Below are 19,326 nucleotides of genomic sequence, written 5' to 3' on the forward strand. Positions count from 1 at the left end.
GTTCACAGCAGGTGTTTGTGCAACTCAGAGCCTGGTCAGCTTCTACTCCCTTTTTAGGTGTCCCTATGCAATCCAGAAAGCTGGGCAGGGTTAGAGCCTTTCTACTCTCCTGCCAGTCATCTCCTTCCAAGCTGGGCTTTGTCACAAGTGCTAGCTCTTGGCAGCACTTTAGAAACATCAGATGGTGGCATTATCACTGATCACATGAAAGCAATTGATTAATAAGTGTTCTCCTAGAAAGGTCTTTCTGCCTTGACAGCTATCTGTGATTACAAAAGCAGTGCAGAAAATGGGCTGTGTTCCCACACTACAAGTTTACTGAAAGAAGTTCTTTAGTGGAATGCACTAAAGATTCTAAATGCATCTTCCTTTCCTGTAGTCATGCACCCCTCATTCCCAGTCTTGTCCTTAATTACTCACTCCTGTTTTCTGTGCTGTGTGCCACTGTTGTCAAGAAATGTGTGGAGGTTGTACTGAGGGGCTGCTTTAGTGGGGAATGTTGGTGATAAGTGAATGGTTGGACTGGAGGATCCTAGAGGTCTTATTCAGTGTTGGTGATCTTATGATTCTGTAAGGTCCCTTGAGTTTCCTGGTGTGTTTGGCAAGCCAAGACTTCTTGAAAAGTAGAATTGTGCTGGATAACATCCCTGTGGGTTGCTGTCAGGTGGCTGTTAGTGTTCTGTAGTGCTCTCTTGCCCCTCTTAGTTTGTGTTCAGATAGGGTTAGGCCTGCCTTGTAGCTCCCTGAAGTGGTAGCTCAGCTCTTGAGCTGCTTTGCTCAGTGCTGGCACAGGAGCAAAGGTTACATTTTTCGTGAAGTGATGGGAACTGGGCTCACTACTGGAAGCTAATTGGTACTGGCTTCTGATTGAGTGCAAATTTGGTGCTCATCAGATGCTCATAGGCATTCAATCCCTACAGTGCTGAGTACTTGGTATTATCACAGCCTAAGTCTACTGTGGACTCTAATGATGCTTTGCATTACTCTAGACATCACTGGGTCCTCTGGGTCTGGTGCAAAGAACAGAGATTGAGACCTCCATGTTTTGTCTTGCAACTTTTTACAGGGTTTTTCTTATAGTTTGTTTGAGCTCACTGTGAAAGTCAAGCTGTCCCCTTCTGGTGAGCCGTGCTGTTCATAGAGTAGAAGGATATTTCTGCTGTGCACAAACTCTAGCAAACAACGTTTTAAGTCTGGTGGAGGGTGAAAACACTTAAAATCATAGAGTGGCCTGAGTTGAAAAGTATCACAATGCTCATCTAGTTTCAACCCCCCTGCTATGTGCAGGGTCACCAGCCACCAGACCAGGCTGCCCAGAGCCACATTCAGCCTGTCCTTGAATGCCCCAGGGATGGGGCATCCACAACCTCCTTAAGCAACCTGTTCCAGGGAGCATGACAGTGATGTTTAAACGCTAAGGGAAAATATCTAAAAGGCATGGGTAGCAGCCTCCTGTGCTATGGGTTTCAGCAGTGGTGCGGGTGCCCCATAGTAAAACTGAACCATTGCTCTTTCTGGCAAATAATAAAGGTGGAAGCTTGCAAAAAAAACTTGTCTCATGCTTCTCTTGATGCCTTCTTCTAACTTCTCAAAAACTCAATGTTTCAATGCCTGTTACAAGGTTGTCAGGTCCTTCAAAACCAAAATTGTTGACAGGTGAAGCAGGAATCTCATTTTTATGGGGATTCCTGCTGCTTAGATTGCATTGCTGTCACAGCAGGGAAGTGTTAAAATTCTCAATTTTTCTTCCTCTGTGTCAGTCGAGGCAGAACTGAGCCCGTTACAGAACACAGTGCTTATTTAGTCTCTGTCAGAGGGTCAGATTTTGCATTTATCAACATGTGGAGATGAGGTAACTCTCCCATTGTCTGCTTATGCATCACCCATACTGCAGGAGGAAATAGGAATGTAATGGATGGTATTTTGCTGCTGCAATCCTGGTGTCATAGTGAAAGGAGACAGGATTTACTCTACTTAAGCCTTTTTAGGGTCACATTGCACATGACACGTGATGTCTAGAATTTGGTGAATGTTAAGGAAACAAGAAGACACTGAAGAAGGTCTACAGAGCAAGATGAACTTGCAGTAGGAGTACTGTGCCAGTTCTGTCTGTTCTGGTTGGCAAAGGAGTGCCAGGTGTGCAGAAGTGCTCCTACAGCTGCTCTTCACTTGAGTGCATGATTTGAATAATGTCACACAAGTACCAGGAGAGCTATTTGCATCTCCTTATTAGAGATTAGCATGTTGGCCATGGGCTACGTTCCACTGTATGATTATCTTGCTTCCTGTGTAAGGAGAACCTTAGCTTAGCCTTGAATACTTGCAAGCATGCTCCACAAAGTAACTAACTCAGAAGGGATGCTGATGTGTTTACACATCAATCTAAATGCTGTCCACATCTGCTGGGCTTTGCAGTGTTGGTCCTTTCGGTCTCCTCTTTGGAGTGGCTGTGGAGATCTCTGAAGTGCCAAGCCAGACTGGTTTAGGAGGTAAAACATCTTTTTGCAAAGAGGCTCTGATGTGACACATGAACCTGCAGCTTTTGGGGTCTGGCTGTGTGACACACAGAATTATAGGATCACTAAGGAAGGAAAAGCCCTCTGAGATCATCTAGACCAACAGTTCACCCATCCCAGTTTACCAGATCCTTGAGTGCAGCTCCACTCTTGATTACTTCTCTGGGTAACATGTGTCAATTTATTACTGCTGCTTCTGAGAAGAAATGTTTTGTAATATCCAACCCAAAACTCTCCTGGTGCAGCTTAAGGCCATTTCCTGTCATCCTAGCATGCATTCTTCCCTATCTGCTGAGACCAGTGGGTGCTGTAAGCAGCCTGCCTGTGCCTGCCATCCTCCTTGTGTACCCCTGAGCTCTAACACATGTGGTCTGCGTTTCTTTAGAAGCACAGTTTCCTATCTGTGACCACCAAGTGGTGCTCTGCACTGTGCCTTGCATCAAGGCAAGCCGATGGTATTTTGGGGCAGGGGGTCACAAAGCTGATTTCAGTCATGTGAATGAGCCCTTTTTTCCCCTTGGTGCAGCTGTGCTGTGAGCGCTGTGCTATCCTCATCCTCGTGCTGTGGCTGTGGGGTGATGGATGAAGCTGGGTGATTTTCAGGCATGATAAGTAGTCTTGGCACTTTCAATTCAGGTGTTCATCTTGGCTGCCTGCTGGAGTTTGGAAGTACAGAGATGGATATCTGTTTTCTCAAAGCCAGCTCCTGGCAGGTGTCTCTAATTAGCTTGCTAAAATCACAGGAGCCTTCTAAAAACCTTGTTCCAAGGTACATTTTCATATACAATCTGATTGCTGTTTTCTCTGACCTTTTTTTTTTCCACCCAGTCCATTCAGGGAAAATGTGCTCATGGTCATGTTCTCCAGAGTGCTGGCTGCTTAGCACCTTTGCTGTTTCATTTGGGAAATCTTTTGCTTACAGCTGTGTTGTGCCTCAGCAGAGGCACAAGACCTACTTTAACTTATCTTTGCAGGCTTCCTCAGACATTCTTCAGGTGCCATGCTCAGATGCACAGAGGCTGTGTATTCTGTATGAAAGCATATAGTTTAATGGAGAAAATTCTTATCTTGATTTAAGATCATGGGCACGTAGTAAAATAGAATGTATTTCTAAAGTGTAAAGGGAATGTAAGAGTCTAACTACGTTCCTGTAAGCTCCATTCAGTGCTCTGCATGGTATAACTGTTTGCAGGATCTTCTTTTCCAGATACTGAAAGACATGCTAGAACATGATGATGCAACTAAATTCAAAGAGCAGCTCATTTGTATGAAATGCAAGGCTAAAACTGAAAGGTGGCAAGTGCAATTGTCCTGTCTTGCGAGCTGAAAAAAAACATGCTGTGTTTTAAAGCAAATCTTTGATTTGGAAGAAATTATAATGGAATCATAGAGTGGCCTGGGTTGCAAAGGGACACAATGCTCATCCAGTTCCAACCCCCTGCTGTGTGCAGGTCGCCAACCAGCAGACCAGGCTGCCCAGAGCCACATCCAGCCTGGCCTTGAATGCCTGCAGGGATGGGGCATCCACAGCCTCCTTGGGCAACAGGTAACACCATGTAACAGCACAGTGAACATCACAGCGGCTTTTCAATGTGCATTGATTTCCCTAGGCCAGTTCCATCTGTAAGATGGATACCCAACACTGAATAGATTCCCCAAAGTTCCCTAAGTTAGTCTGAGGGGCAGCTGTGCCAATGCATCCCACAGCAGAAGAGAGAAGAGTGAAGCATCATGCAATTGCTAAGGTGCAGCTTGCTTTACTTACAGCAGGTATGTTGTGTACATTCCACAGGTCTCCTATCAAAGCTACTCCAATGCATTGCACCACTTTGGCTGGATCATCAAAGCACATAAATGCTGTGCTTTATCTTTTTGGCATTGAAAAGTTAACTGTTGAAAATGCAGAGCATGGCATTATTCCATAGAGGAATAATCCAAGGAAGATCTTGGGTCCTTGTAACTAAAAGCTGGGAAGAGGCACTGTGGGAAGCCCTGCTGGGTGTATGCTCTGTTCTTATAGCTGCTCTTCTCTGCTGGTAGCTGTGGTCAGGAACAGGGTGGAGGCAGAAACTTGAGACAGGACTGGGGTCTTCCACATCAACCTCTCTGGGTGTCTCTCATGTCAGAAAACAGGCAGGGCTTTGTTAAGGTGGCTTTGGAAAGGGGATTATGAACTCATTGATAGGGATGTATGAACCTTCTGTTTTGTGGGACCTTTCCTGATATTGCTTTTGTGTCTTCTTGACTAGAGGCCGAGGAAGAGGAAGAGGATGAAGAGGAGGAGGAAGAAGAAGAGGAGGAAGAGGAAGATGAAGAGGACAAAGAGATAGATTCCATGGATGAAAGCATGGAGGGTGACACAGAGCTGCCAGGCTTCACACTTCCAGGCGAAACCTCCCAGGAGCCCATAGCTGGCCTGGAGAACCCTGCAGCCCAGCTGGCCGGGGTGTCCTACCAGGTTCCTGATACCATTGAGTGGGAACAGCAGAACCAGGGTCTGGGTGAGTGAATAAACCATTTCTTCCCTTACCCTCATGGAGGACATGTCTCCTCTTCATCTTGTATGGGACAGCCCGTTGTGCTGGGAGGTCTCAGCAGGCCTCCAACACACTTGGCTAAACGTGGAGCAGCTGTGTTTCTGAGAAAACCCTGGCTCCAGAAACAACTGGTCAAATTGGAATGAGTCCCAAACAATGTGTCCTGTGGCTTTAGCTTGGGAGAGAAGCTCTCTGCATACTCCAGGCCTGGTCATCATTCCTGGAGCTGTGCTGTGTGTCTCAGCTGAAATTTTAATGCTGCAATCCTGGTGTCATAGTGAAAGGAGACAGAAAGGAGACAGTACAGGGAGATTTTAATTCCTTTTGCTTGAAGTATGTTGGCATACAAGTCCTGTGAGGGCACCATTGATATTTCTTCAGGGTTTTGTTGTCCAATCTTGGGACCCTGTGGTGAAAGTATTAAACAAGACAAACCCTTAAGGCCCATGTAAAGCATTAACCAGTTTATTCCCACTACGTGTGTAGAGCCTGTGCTTTATGGCTGTGTTAGTTTATTCTGCCTAGAAAGGTGAATCAGTGAGAGCTGAACCACATCCATACAGAAAATGTGCGTGGCTCTTAATGATCTCGCTGTACAGAGAGGCTCACCAACTGCAGAAACCCCAAGCCCCTTTTACATGTTGAGTCATATGAACTGTTGCTTCCCATAGGTGTTTAATTTTCTCCATGTAGTCCCATTTCCTTGGGCATTGAGCTTAAGCATTGTTAGCTTCCTTTGAAATAAATCAAAGAGCGTATTTAAAGAGCCCTGTGGGAGGGCTGCTCTCCAAGGGCAGACTGAGGTTGCATCAGGCCTGATATCTGCTGTCCCACTAACTCTTTCTTGGAAAACATTATATTGGATGATTTGCAAGTCAGATCTGTTTCACACGTCCTGTTAACTTGCCAGACTGGGCAGGAGCTGTGCAAGGGAAGTAATTCTAAGTCTTTAATGACTTTCTGGTTGGCTTTGAGAAGCTGTATTAGAGAGCTACGTGACCATGCTTGGAGGAAGAGTGTAGAAAACATGGGGTTGTGATAAGAGTTGCTTTGGTAGCTTTGTGCTGTTATTCTACACGTTTCATTGGTGCAGGATCTTTGGTGCCTTTAAGGAAGGTACACATTTTTTGTACTCAAAACACTGTAACTACTTGCCTGGGTCAGGACTGTGTGTAGCAGGATGGATGGCTCTGCCTTTGGATCAATCAGTCCTGGCTGAGGGTACCAGTGCTTTGCTGTGGTCAAGAAATGCAGTGTTTGAGAAACTCCAAGGTGTGTGCCCATGTAGCACGCAGGAAGAGGAGGAAGATGGCATTGATTCCTCCTCAGGGATGCGAGGGCTCCTTGCCTAGAGCAGAACCTTGTTGGAGAATGCTCCTTACAGTATTTTCTAGACAGCTTTTTCTGAACATAAGGACTCAGCTCTATTCTTGTGTTTTATATTATTTCATCCTGCAGCCTTCATCTTCTACCACCTTTCCTCTTTTTCTTGAAAAAGCTGTCTTTCCCAAAATTTCAGATATGGAATAAATCATGTGGCCAGAGACTTTTTTTTTTGTAACTCACTTATATTTTATTTATCCTTGTGCAAATTGGAAAAGCCTGCTGCGAAGCTTGTCAGGTTGGGTCAGCTGCCAAGTGCTGAGCCAGGCACCTGGAGGACAGAGTAGGTGTGAACTTCTGTGCTGTCTGTAAGTGCCTGGCTGGGTTGTGTGTCCAAATAGATCGGACTGCCTTCATTTTGGAGCTGTTGCAGTCAGGAGGGAGAAGCTGAGCTGATACTGTCTTTAAAAAGTAGATGGAACTTCGGTTACTGTGCTAATTTGAGGAGAAGAGAGAAGGAGTAATGGAATCAGTCTTTTTTGCTTTGGATTCCCCCATCACCCGTCTTTTTCTATCAGGTAAACACTTACATAAAGAGTCATTTCTTCTTTCTCTATTTAGATGACCTAAATGACCCTTTGATATTGTTTCCTTCCCCTTCTACAGTGTTCTTTAAGGGGAAGGGAAACGATCTGTTTCAGACAGAGGCACAAAGAAAACCAAGAACATGTATGAACTCATACCAAAAACCTGAGGTCGAGCAAGGAACTGAACTGAGTGTTCAGAGTGTCCTTTTTGGGAGTGGGGAATGGGAGATGCCCTGTACCTGGCCCTGTTCAATGCTGCTTTGTGTGGTGTGTTATCAGGAGCACTCAAAAGAGAACATGAACGATGGACAACGTGTGTAGCTTGTGTCAGCAGGAGGTGTGTTGTTAAGAATGAAAGAAATTCACCAAACTTGACAAGAGACCAAAAGAACTGCCCACATTGTTCTGCTGGGGCATCTGGACATACCAGACTTATTGTACAGAGCTTATAAGACTTTGAATCTGCTGGACAAGTTCATGGACTCTTCGAAACCCTCTTCTTCAAAGTGCTTTCTCAACTAAATCTAGCTCTCTGAAATCCATTTCCTTTAAGTGCTTTTCTTCTAAAGCTGAAAGTAACTTGACTTTCATTTTAAGATGACTTCTTAACCACTGTACTTGCCTCATCACAGCCCTGGAGGAGGTGGATCTGCAGTTTGTCTCAATTCAGCTGGGTCAGGGCATGTTGCTCCTGCCTGTCTCAGCTCATGGTGAGTTTTGGAAATAGGAAGGAAGGTGCAGAGCTCATCCTTGGGGTTCCACAAGGAGTGACTAATTTCACATTCTGTACAAACGAATTATAGTTTAGAGAGGGATGTTGTTCTGTTTAACCTGGGATATGACACTGCAAGGGAAGACCTGAAGAAAGGTGGAAGATAAGGGCACACAAGAGGAGACAAGGCAGTGAGTTCTGCAGCTAGAACATCATGACTTTGTATACTTCAGTTTGCAGATAATCAGCTTGATAGATTGCAGCAGATCCTGCAAAGTTACTGCAGATGCTTTATTAAAGTTTCTCTAGGAGATAACTGAAAACCTATCTGAAGCAAATTGCAGAATACCCACGGTAGTCAATTTTGTCAGCCTCGTGTTTGATTCTGTCGTGATTCTCTTAAACGGAGATTAAATGTTATTTCTTCTTGATTCTCCTTACTTTTTTGGTTCAATAAGTACCAAACTTTTACAGTTGGCATTTTTCATCTTTAAAATGTTTCACGCATATCCTTCTCCTGGGGAGATTTTCTGTCCTGTGGCCTTCAGAACTTTGAGATTTATCTCTAACATCCGTAGTACAGAACAGGGAGAAGTACTGGAGTAGGTACTCTCAGCTCAGTTATTACTGGGTTTACCTGGTCTGATGGCTGACATGCTGAAAATCTCTGGAGAACTTGATCCACAGGCAGCTTGGCAAAGCAAAGAGACAGTTTAGATTTTTGTAGTGGTCAATGAAAAAGTGCCAGAGAAACAGAATCATTAAAATGTCAATTCTGGGAAGTCAGATGGTCCTACATTAACTCCAGCTGAGCAAAAGCAATTTATATGCTTCAGTAATGAGGCTGTCAGCTTTGCAGTCTATCAGCTGACTCTCTAACCAGCAAGATTTAGACAAAAATAAAGCTAAGTGATAAAAATAAATGATGTCATCAAAACAGAAGTTGATCCTCCAAAAAAACATTCTGATGGCCTCTGGTTCTGCAGAAGGAAGGTCTGAATTTGCTTTCGGATCTCTGATGGCCTTAATGCTCTGTCTTCAGATGTAAAGGGCTTCTTGGCAGAACTTTGGGACCTCTCTGCATTGTGGGAGATGACTTCAACCTTCCTCTGCTTGTTAGAGTTGTCCCTGAGTGCTGCTTAGTAGGTGAACACAAACTTTGTGTTTCGAGAATATCAGAGGGGCAGGGAACTTAAGCTTTCTGAGAATGAATAAAAATGCATCTTTCTTCTCTTCTCCCTCTTTTGGGATTAAATGTTCATGCATTACAGCAAGAAGTGCCATTGATTTGGGTGAACTCAAACCTCATGGACGCTTCTTGGGTCCTCTTATAGTTTTTCCTCATGAATGTTAAAATAAATTACTTTTGTTGTACACTTCCATGGAGATCAAAACCTTTTACCTCTGTGTTGGTGATGGCTGCTGTGACCATTCTCTTTTCCCACTTCCTGAGAGTGTTTATGCTCTCTGTGTGTGGCAGCATCACCCCATTATTATTGTACAGACTACAGGATAAGACACAGCAACTTATCTTGAACTAGCGCAGAACAAGGAAATGCTCCCAAGCTGTTTGTTAATGCCACAGTGTTTGCTAATCTTCCATGTCCCAGTGTGTGTAACTGGGAGATCCTGCTGTCTGTGGTAGGATAGCAGTAGCAGGACCGGGACATTTACTCAGCCTGCTGTGAGGTTTGCAGTAATTTGTTTTGTGCATTCAAGATACATGACGTTGTTTGGAGCAGCTGTGGCTTTTGTTTCTTGAGGCTTTACAGGGTTGTGACTTCTTGAATGCATGGTTGAAATTGTTGATGTGGGGGTTGGTACGGTGGACTTTGGTTCTTTAAAATGTCAGTGGAGCCTGTTGGTTCCTTATCCTAGGCCACCACAAATATGAGGTGACATCTAGCTGCAGGTGACCCCATTCCTTCCAGGGGAACTTGAACAGACGGCCTTTAAAGATCCCTTCTAACTCTAACAGTTCTGTAATTCTATTTGAACTAGAAATCTTAACAGAGAAGACGCCGTTGTTATGCTCAAAATCATGTTTTATAGGAAAAAAAAAAAGGCACATCCAAATATACCTGAACCCAAGAATTTATTGCTAATGCAATTGTATTATTCACAGTCTAATCGTTATTAGTCTAGACATAGTTATTTTTACAGAAAAAGAAATAATTGTGCAGTTAGAGCTGTAACACCCACAGTTCTTGGTTTCTGTGCCTATTCCTGACTTTATGTATCTCAGTTTGCTGTATATGGTGGCTTTTATATATGTTAAATACTATATTTGTTTTACCCTAAATCAGTTTTGTCCCAGTCTACATCTGTCATCTAACTGACATCTGGTACACTGCTTATAGCCACAGTGGCCTCAGGGCCAGCACTGTGTCCTGTTTCTTATCATCCCATGTCTGGTTCCACAGCATTTCTTATTGGTTTCCATCCCCATATTGTACGTATATTGTACACAGTGGAGTTTGGACCATCTTTGTGGATGGCAAGTGAAAGTCATAGAGATTATGAAGTGTGTCAATGTAATTCTCAATATGCAGTTTCTAAAATTTGTGCCTAGTCTTTGCTGTGGCTGAAGTACAGGACCTGGCACTTGATCTTGTTGAACATCATCCCATAGGCCTCAGCCCAGCTGTCCAGTGTGTCCAGATCACTCTGTAGGGCCTTCCTACACCCAGGCAGATTGATGCTTCCTGCCAACTTGGTGTCACCTGCAGACTTACTGAGGATATACTCAATGCCATCATCAACAAAGCCACTGAACAGGACAGGTCCCAGTACCAGCTGGGATTCTTTTTTTCACCTGGAGCCTCAGGAAAAATTCTCAGTTTATCCACGCTGGTTTTCTTCCCTTCTGGCTGATCTGGCTGCCCAGGGGATAACCTTCTCCTGTGCTTTAAGACTTCCCTCCTTCATATGTTCCTCACCAGCTCCCTTCCCTCTCCAAAGCAGTAACAAAGCTCCTACCATCAGGCTGGTGGCTAAATTTTGTTTCTGTTCCTTGTGAGGAATGTGCACTTTGGAATCGCCTCTTTTTAACCATTCTAAGTTTGCTTGTGATCACGCTTTAATCCTGGAGCAGAACGGTATTCAATCAGGTTTGCTTTGCTAAAAGAAATTATGCATCCAAATGTCTTTTTTACAACAACATTAATCCTCTTCCCCGCCTTGTTTTGACATATGCTATTTCAACAGCTATTACATGCTATTATAGTGCCAGAGCAGCTCCCTAAAGAGAATCATTCACATCAGGGTTGGCCTTTTCCTTTTGTCGCATTTTGTCCCAAGCTGCTTTGGGGAATATCTGCTATGCTTTTACATACAGCACAGGAATGCCAGCACACCCCACGCATGTTAAGTGTGAGAAGTTGGCAGTGCCACATTCAGATGTTGTCCTCACAGCAGAAATAAAGACTCAGAGAAGGGAATAGAGGAGTGAAAGAGAAAATAGGAAGCTTGGTTGGTCCTAAGCAGTTCTGAAAGCAAAAGGCTGTCAGAAATGGGTGCAATGAAGCTGTAGTTTGTGTTGGGAAAAGTGCGTGCCTGCAGTTTGTCAGAAGGAAGGGGAAGACAGCAGAGGCCTTTCTACACAAAAACCTCAAGCAGGAAACTCCTGTTGATACTTTTACTAGAATGCATTGAGAAGTGTCTGCACTGTCACAACCTCAGATGCATTACTTTGAAGCAGCAGCCCTGCCTTGAGCTTTGTGTCTCTGGTTAAACCTATCTCAGAGTAAGATTAGCTGAGCCCATTTGTTGTCAGCCTCAGGTGCTGCCTCCTGGAGCTGGGGCTGGCATAGGGGGATTTGCTCATTTGTGCAGGGCCAGGTTTGGCTCTGCACTCCTCCTCTCTGCCCACAGAAGAATCCTACCACCAGCTGAACTTTTTTTACCTCCAATTCTGTCTTTTGCCATCCACTAATTGCAGTCTTGGGCTGGACCTATCTTGAATTATAGAATCAATAAGGTTGGAAAAGTCCTTAAAGACCCCCTAACCCCAGCCCACCCCCATCATGCCCACTGACCACGTTGCTCAGAGTCACATCTCCATGGTTCTGGAACACCTCTAGGGATGGTGACCCCACCACCTCCCTGGCAGCCTGTGCCAATGCATTACCACTCTCTCTGAGAATGAATGTTTCCTAATATCCAACCTGACCCTCTGCTGCTGTGACTTGAGGCTATTATCTCTCATCAAGTATGGCTCAGTATTTGTACTCATGCAATTTTATTTATTTATTTATTTTGCCTTAATTATGGGCTGGGGTCCAATATGGGCACAGCAGAGGGTGTGCACTACATATGTGTGCACTAAGCACTGTCAGCATCTCACCAGAGTCTGTCAGCTCCTTTGGGACAGTGTGTACATCCCACTGTCTGTCAGCCCTGCTGTAACAGGAATCCTGGTGTACTGGCTATCTTTTTAATCTGCAGTAATCCAGTTCCTTCTCGAGTCTACAGTTTTAGTGTGCTGCGGCATGTATCACATTCTAGAGTGCTTTGCCTCACACTCTCCCCTTCACTTTATATACGTCAGAAATCTTGGCTCTGTTTAGACAGAGGACAAGGTTTTCAGCCCTCTCTCCCGTTGGGTTTTGGTAATCACTTAGCTTGATTGAAGGATGCAGGCAGGGCAGCAGCTCTCCCTGGGTTAGAGTTATTAATTTTTCCTTTATGTGCTCGCCTGGATGGCCTTTGCCTTGTATGAAGAGCCTTGTCCTTATGTTGCAGAAATCACATTTATTTTCTAATAGTGATATAAACTATGGTGCAGAAGATCTGTCTGTTTCTGTGGCATTTCAGCCCTTGGAGAAAAAAAAAAAAAAAAAAAAAAAAGGGAATGTGAAAGTTCATTGGCCCTGAATTGCTTCTCTTGTTCTGGGGATTTGCATCAGAGGCTGATCTTTTGGGTTGAAGTATTGGGTCCCACTACAGAGTGAGAGAGAGAGAAAACTGTAGGAAAAAGAGCTCCTTGCAGCCATTACCAGGGAGAGCGATGGTAACTTGTGGAGAAGATGGTTTTAAAATATTCCTCTCTAATGAGAATGTAGATAAGTTCTCTCTCTGCTTAGGCAGTGCAAGCCAAGATGACTGATGCTAACCCTTACTCCCTGCTGGTGTTGGTTCGAATTAAGGTGACTTGAGGATCAAATGAGATCTAAGTTCCTTCCTGAAAGGATGCTCTCTCCTGATAAACAAATAAATCCTGCCATGCCTGAGAGTGAGTTAGGGACCAGTATTGGAAATAAGTAAATTGCTGGGATTTTGACTGACAATAAGATAATTATCTCAAACCGCAAGCAATTGGTGTTTTGCAAAAATGTTGGGTATCAGCATTAATCTCTGAGAAGGGTCGATACAGTGAGAATTATTAGAGGCTTTTGCTTTCTTTTTTTTGTGTGTTTGAATAGCTCCTAATCACAACCTCATCCTAGCCTGGGATTTAATAAAAGGTTTCAGCAAGGCTGTTCCCAATAACCTATCATTTCTTTTAATGTATTTTACTTGAGGCTTTATTGATGTGAAGCGAGGCCAGGAGCTCTCCCAAGTTTCTCCATTATTGTTCCTTTCCTAAGCTGCTTCTCCACATCTCCCTTTCTTCAGTATGACTGCTCAGGTGTTTGCACAGACCGATTTTGCAGTGCTGCACACCTGGGTCTCTCTCCTTGGCTCAAGGACAAGTCTAACGCCCATGGAGGATCTCACAGGGTCTAGATCACCTCCCTCTCCCCACACCACCCATTTGACCTGACAGGTGAAATCCTATGAGAAAAATACCTTTCTCTTGGACATTAGTATTTCTTATATGTGTAAAAAGTGTTTTAAAGAAGTCCTTTTCTGGTTTTTGGTTGCAGGGAGTGTTGTGTAGAGGGTTGAGTGGAGCGTTAGACCCCAGTGCTTGCTGGAGACTCTCCCCCAGCTGCTCCGTGTCTCTATTCCTGGGACGTCTCCCTGGGAATATGGACCTGTATGACCACTGCAACAGCATCTCTCAAACCAGAGCTGGCATCCCCAAGTCTGAATCATCTGCTGCAGGGATAGAGCTCTTCAGTAGTGCTGATTGACAGCAGCAGTGATTAGTTATTAAGCGCTGAGTAGTCACTGATGTGTGGGCTCTGATGATGAATATGAGGGTTTAAAAACACTGGAACTCATAATTCTTCATGTATTCTGAATCTGCTTCAAGGCATCCATTATAGTATCTGCTCTTGCATCCCATCTTGAGGATACCAACAACTGCACAGAGGAGAACCGTATTGAAGATGTTACAGTAGAAACATGGGCCTGGTGGGCTGGGGGGATCAGAGGAAAAGAGAGCAAAATGACAGCTGTCATTTTGAGCCTAAATACTTTGTGCCACTCTGCATCTAGAAGAGGATGCAGTAGACCTGGAAAACGTCCAGGGAAGAGGAAGACTAACCAAAGGATAACTGATAGGAGTAAGCAAAAGAATAAATCAGTTTCTTTGCAGGGAGGGGAACATTGCTATATGACTGTCCCATCCCTAAGCTTTCCCAGAGATGCTGTTAGATGCTGAGTTACTAATCAAGCCAGACCTTCAGTCTGACCTAGACTGGCTGTAAGCAGAGTCTGGTCTCCTCTGCTTCATTGCTGCCAGTTTCACTGCTTTGTTATGTGACCTTGCTCAAATCCCTTCCTTCTGTTCCTGAGTCTTGTTATCCATCGGTGGGCTGATGTCACAGCTTCTGTGGTGATGTATTGGTTCAGGTTCTTTTGGGCAAATACAGTCTCTCTTTACATGTTTGTAAAGCAATTGTTACGGGAGTGTGTCATCTCAAGTGGGCTTTCATGTATTGCAGTGATAAGAGTAATTGATAATATATTCCTCCTCTTTCTCCCTGTTTTATTTTTGCTGACAAAAAATATTGATTGTGACTGACCACAGATAGCTTCCAAGTGCACACTGTCTTTCAGGTACACAAAGCTCCACATAAAGCACTTATACTGAAATTAGAGGTCTGAGCTTGATAATTTAGCTCAGGTCCCAAAGATGTGTAGCTGAGAACAGATATCAGTGAGTTCATGTTGTCCTCTTCTATTGCTGATGCTTCATTTTGTATGCTGTACAGTTCTTGTCGCTGCTGGGCTGAGCTCATATCCCTTGCAGCAGAGACAGCATCATATCTTGAGTCCTCAGTGCAGAAGAGCTGGTTCTAGTAGCACAGAAAGCAGTGGTGTTTTCTGACTTGCTCCGCTCTGTTTTGCAGTGTCTTCTCACTGTTTGCAAATACTGGGATGTAAAACTTTCTGTATGCATAAAATGCATATGGGTTCCCACACCTGTCTCAGTAAAGACTCCAGAAGCTCATCTTGGCTTCATGGATCTGCTTGTTGTCTTGTAGAAAATAATTTCAAAAAGGAATCCTTAGCTCAGGGGAGTTCAAATAAATGTGGACAAATGGCATTTCTCAGTCAGTGGACAAATCTATAAATTGGGATGTTGTGATAAACAGGTTTAAATCAACAGGTCACCTGGTCCATTCATCAAACCTCTAACCAGGTTTGAGCAGCAATTGCCTGAATCTGTCAACCAGCTCACAACATTACAAGACAAGCCAATAATTTGTCTTCCATGTTTAGGACTGCATTTTGGAAGTGCTCCGTGACTTTACTGTTCCTGTACCTACAAAGAATTGCAGGTTTTAGGTGAACCTAAAGAGGTTTTGCTTATGCTGTGGAAAAAAAAAACAAAAACCTTTCCCCAGAAAATTTTCAGTGCAGAACCTTTGCTGTTGTAAGTAAAAATAAATAGAACTATTTGAAGCCCAGAGCTCCTTGGCCAAGAAGCTGTGATGCTTCCAAAACAGCCAAGAGAAAATTTTGGTTCCCAACCTTTTTTGGCTTTGTGTATTTTTCAAACGTGGTGTTGGATAACAGTTTCTTTCTCAGGGAAGGCTATTAGTGCTGGCTTTGAGATTAGAGCTTGCTCACTGACTGCCTTGCAGGATTTAGCAAAACCTGTTGGAAGATAAGCAATGAGCCCCCTGCTAGAAGTCTGATGAAATGCCTGCATCTTTCTCCAGGCTGATTACTTTTAGCCACATGTAATGTGGAGATTTATCTGCATGCCAAGAGACATAAAATGCTGGCAAAGATCTTTAAATATTTTGTTGTGCCTTTTTCTGCTGCTGCATCTTATCTTTTTGACCTTTGTTGCATCCACATCCCTCATGGGTGATGCTGCATCCTGCAGCCCTCACAAAGATCTCCCTACAAGTGAGTCTCTGTATGATGGGGCGCATGTGGGCCTGACACATCCTACCACCTGACAGGGACCTGAGGATGTCAGTAGGAGTGAGAGCCCCACAGCTGATAATGGGTCCTGGGAGATTACTCAGATCCCCAGCCCTCTTCACATCTCAACTAATGGTTGTGAAGCAGCTGCCCAGTGCATGGGGCCATGGAGATGGAGAGAATTTGGAGCTTTGGTCTGTTGGCATATGTGTGTCAATGTGAGCTGGGATGTGGTCATCAAAAACAAATAGAATCATAGAATCACCAAGGTTGGAATAGACTTCCAGGATCATCTAGTCCAATCATCCACCTACCACCAATATTTTCCCACTAAACCATGTCCCTTAGTACCATATCACCACGGTTCTTGAACACCTCCGGGGATGGTGACTCCAACACCTCCCTGGGCAGCCCATTTCAGCATCTGACCACTCTTTTACAGATGACTTCTTTCCTAATATCCAACCTGACCCTCCCCTGGCACAACTGGAGGCCATCACCTCTTGTCCTGTCACTAGTTAGACAGGAGAAGAAGCTAATTCCCACTTCAGCACAACCTTTCAGGTCATTGTAGAGAACGATAAGGTTTCCCCTGATCCTCCTCTTCTCTAAATTAAACAATCCCAGTTCCTTCAGCTGCCCCTCATAAGATTTGTGCTCCAGACTTCATTGCCCTTCTCTGGACACACTCCAGGGCCTCAATGTCTTTCTTGTAGTGAAGGACCCTAAACTGAATGCAAGTACTCCAAGTGCAGCCTCACTGGAGCTGAGTGCAGGGAGATGATCACTTTCCTGCTTCTGCTGGCTGCGCTATTTCTTACACAAGCCAGGATGCCATTGGCCTTCTTGGCCACCTGGGTATGTTGCTGGCTCATGTTCAGCCAGCTGTTGAGCAGCACACCCAGACCCTTTTCCTTTGTGCAGCCTTCCAAACACTCTGCCCCAAGCCTGTAGTGTTGCCTGTGGTTGTTGTGGCCAAAGTGCAGGACCTGGCACTTGGTCCTGTTGAACTCCATTCCACTGGCCTCAGCCCAGCAATAGAGCCTGCACAGTTCCTCGTAGAACTTTCCTATCCTTAGGCAGATTGGTACTTGTTCCCAACTTGGTGTCATCTGCGATAGAATGGAGATATATATATATTACAATAGTGGTAGTGCAGCACTGGCACAGGTTGACCAATCCCTGGTGGCATGCAAGGTCAGGTTGAATGGGGTTTGAGCATGTGGTTGAGCTATAGGGTGTCCCTCTTCATTGCAGGAGAGTTGGACCAGATGGCCCTTAAAGGTCCCTTCGAACTCAAATAATTTTGGTCTAGTATTAAATGGGGAGGTTGGTGGTCCTGTATGTGGCAGGGGGGTTGGAGATTCATGATCTGGCCATTCTGTGTGATTCTATGTAATTTTATCCTTTGATGAAATGAGGTGTTGTTGGAATGCCTGTATACGTGAATTAAGTTCTTCAGTGTATTTGCTGTCCTTTAAAACCAGTGTACAATCAATCCTGATCAAAAATAATTTTAGAAATTGTCCTCTGCTTGTCTGCTCCTTGGGACATGTCATTAACTTCTCTGTATGTCTGTTTCTGCAGAGCATGCATTCCTGGAGGACCTGGTCCAACACTTGTCAAGTGAACAGAAAACTTTCAGTTCTGTTTCATGAGCTTTGGAAGCTGTATGGTAGCCACCAGCCTTTAGATAATAAACATTTGCTGCTACTTTGGAGGCAAATTTGGCTCTGAAGCTTTATCCTTGTAAATCAGATTGTTTCTTTGTTATTTGGACAGATGATGGCAGCAAAATCAGGAGCTAATTCAGAGAGGTTCATATTCCAAAATGTCTCCTTACAGCCGCATCTTATCACTATCCTAATCAGACAGTGGTCTTTGACCAGTTCCAATCAGAGTAATGCACTTTCAGTGTAAGAAAATTGTTTGAGATTATCTAAATCTGCTTGAAGAAGCAACAGACCCATTCATTTCAGAGCAGAGAGGCAAAGCACACAAAACATCCTCTGACAGCTCACTGATTTTGTATTGAGGCATTCTGAAGGCTGAGAACGCTGCTAGTGAAAACAGCACAAGGACATCCTAGCCTGTTTAATGCATCTCTGTTCTCGTGGGGAGATTTTTCTTCAGGCATGGGTAGGATCAAGGAGCTGGTGTGCAGGTAGCTAGCTGATCTAGTGAAACAAATGGAAAATGCTGATAAGAGTCAGTCTGAGGATAAATGAACCCTTTCACTTGTAGGACCAAGCAGAGCAGGCTGGGAGGTGATGATTTTACAGTGCCTGTTGTGTGGGAGCAAAAGTCAACAAGATTTTGGGGTGTTCATTTGTCTTCAGAGCCTCTGTAACTACTGATGGGTACTGATGAGATTTTGTTTCTCTGCAGCCCTTGAAGCAATTGCAATTAACCTTAATTTGGAGGGACCGAGGTTAAAGTACAGTGCCAGAAAGATGTGGAGGTAGGGCTTTCCATCATCAACCTAATGGAGCCAGGCCTGCTTGTTCAGGTGTTGAATTTGGCCTCATAGAATTTCAAAACGCCAAACAAAAACAGCCCTGCCAAAGTGCATCCCTTGAAATTGGTAGTCCAGTCATAAAACAAAATTGCTTCAGTGCCTTTCAGAGAGTTTTCATTGTGAAGATGTTTTGAGATATTTCCCCCTCTTCAGGCTTGTTCAGCTTTGTCTACCAAATAAAGATGTGGCTCCTTCATTTGGATAACCCGTCATCAGATTGTCATTCTCTGCCTCCTAGGAGAGCTTTTTCCTGTCAGCATGGCTTCATCCCAAGCCAGCACAGTGAAACCATTTTGGTTTGATTGTCATCATGTATATAAGTCATTATTTCTGAGAAGTATCCACTGACTTTAAGCACTCACTGTCTCTCGAGGCCCAACTTTCAGTAGAAGCCTTGCTGCTAGCTAAAGGGGAAGCATCATCTGGATAATTGTGTTATGACATTAAAATAGAGTTTTGGGTGAGGCTGATAGAACTCAGCACTGCTCTGAACCTCTTGGTGTTGAAATGGAAATTCTGCTTCTCAGGTGGAAAGCCTGTGTCTGCATTGAAGAGATTTGTCCCTGCTTTTTTTTGACTGGCTTTGCACTGCCTCTGCCTCATCCTGCCTCCTTTTGTCTGTAATTATCCAAATCTGCATACATCACATCTGGCTTCCCAGTCAATAGATGAAGATAATGTTGCTTGTTTATATTATATAAGAGAGCTGTTGTGAATGCAGTTAATAAAGCTGCAAAGTAGTGGAAGAGCTGAATATCATTACGTAATGAGACCTCATTTGCAATAAACAGTATGAAAAATGACTTCTTGCAAAGAGCAACAAATTGTTGTGGGTTTTTAGCCTAATTGTAGATACTTGATTCTA

At 44.1% G+C, this 19,326-nt stretch overlaps 1 protein-coding gene across 1 annotated transcript in view; it reads left to right on the forward strand.

Moving 5' to 3' along the window:
- The window catches only part of ARMH4 (armadillo like helical domain containing 4), a 47,743-nt gene that overhangs the window by 15,532 nt on the left and 12,885 nt on the right, over positions 1-19,326 (forward strand). The window contains exon 5 of the mRNA XM_042813624.1: positions 4,766-5,017. Within this exon, the coding sequence (XP_042669558.1) occupies positions 4,766-5,017 (252 nt within the window). The remainder of the gene's footprint in view (positions 1-4,765; positions 5,018-19,326) is intronic.

The sequence above is a fragment of the Centrocercus urophasianus genome, unplaced genomic scaffold, assembly GCF_019232065.1.
Source record: "Centrocercus urophasianus isolate 14NV4802_14NV808 unplaced genomic scaffold, USGS_Curo_1.0 seq_14, whole genome shotgun sequence".
NCBI lineage: Eukaryota > Metazoa > Chordata > Aves > Galliformes > Phasianidae > Centrocercus > Centrocercus urophasianus.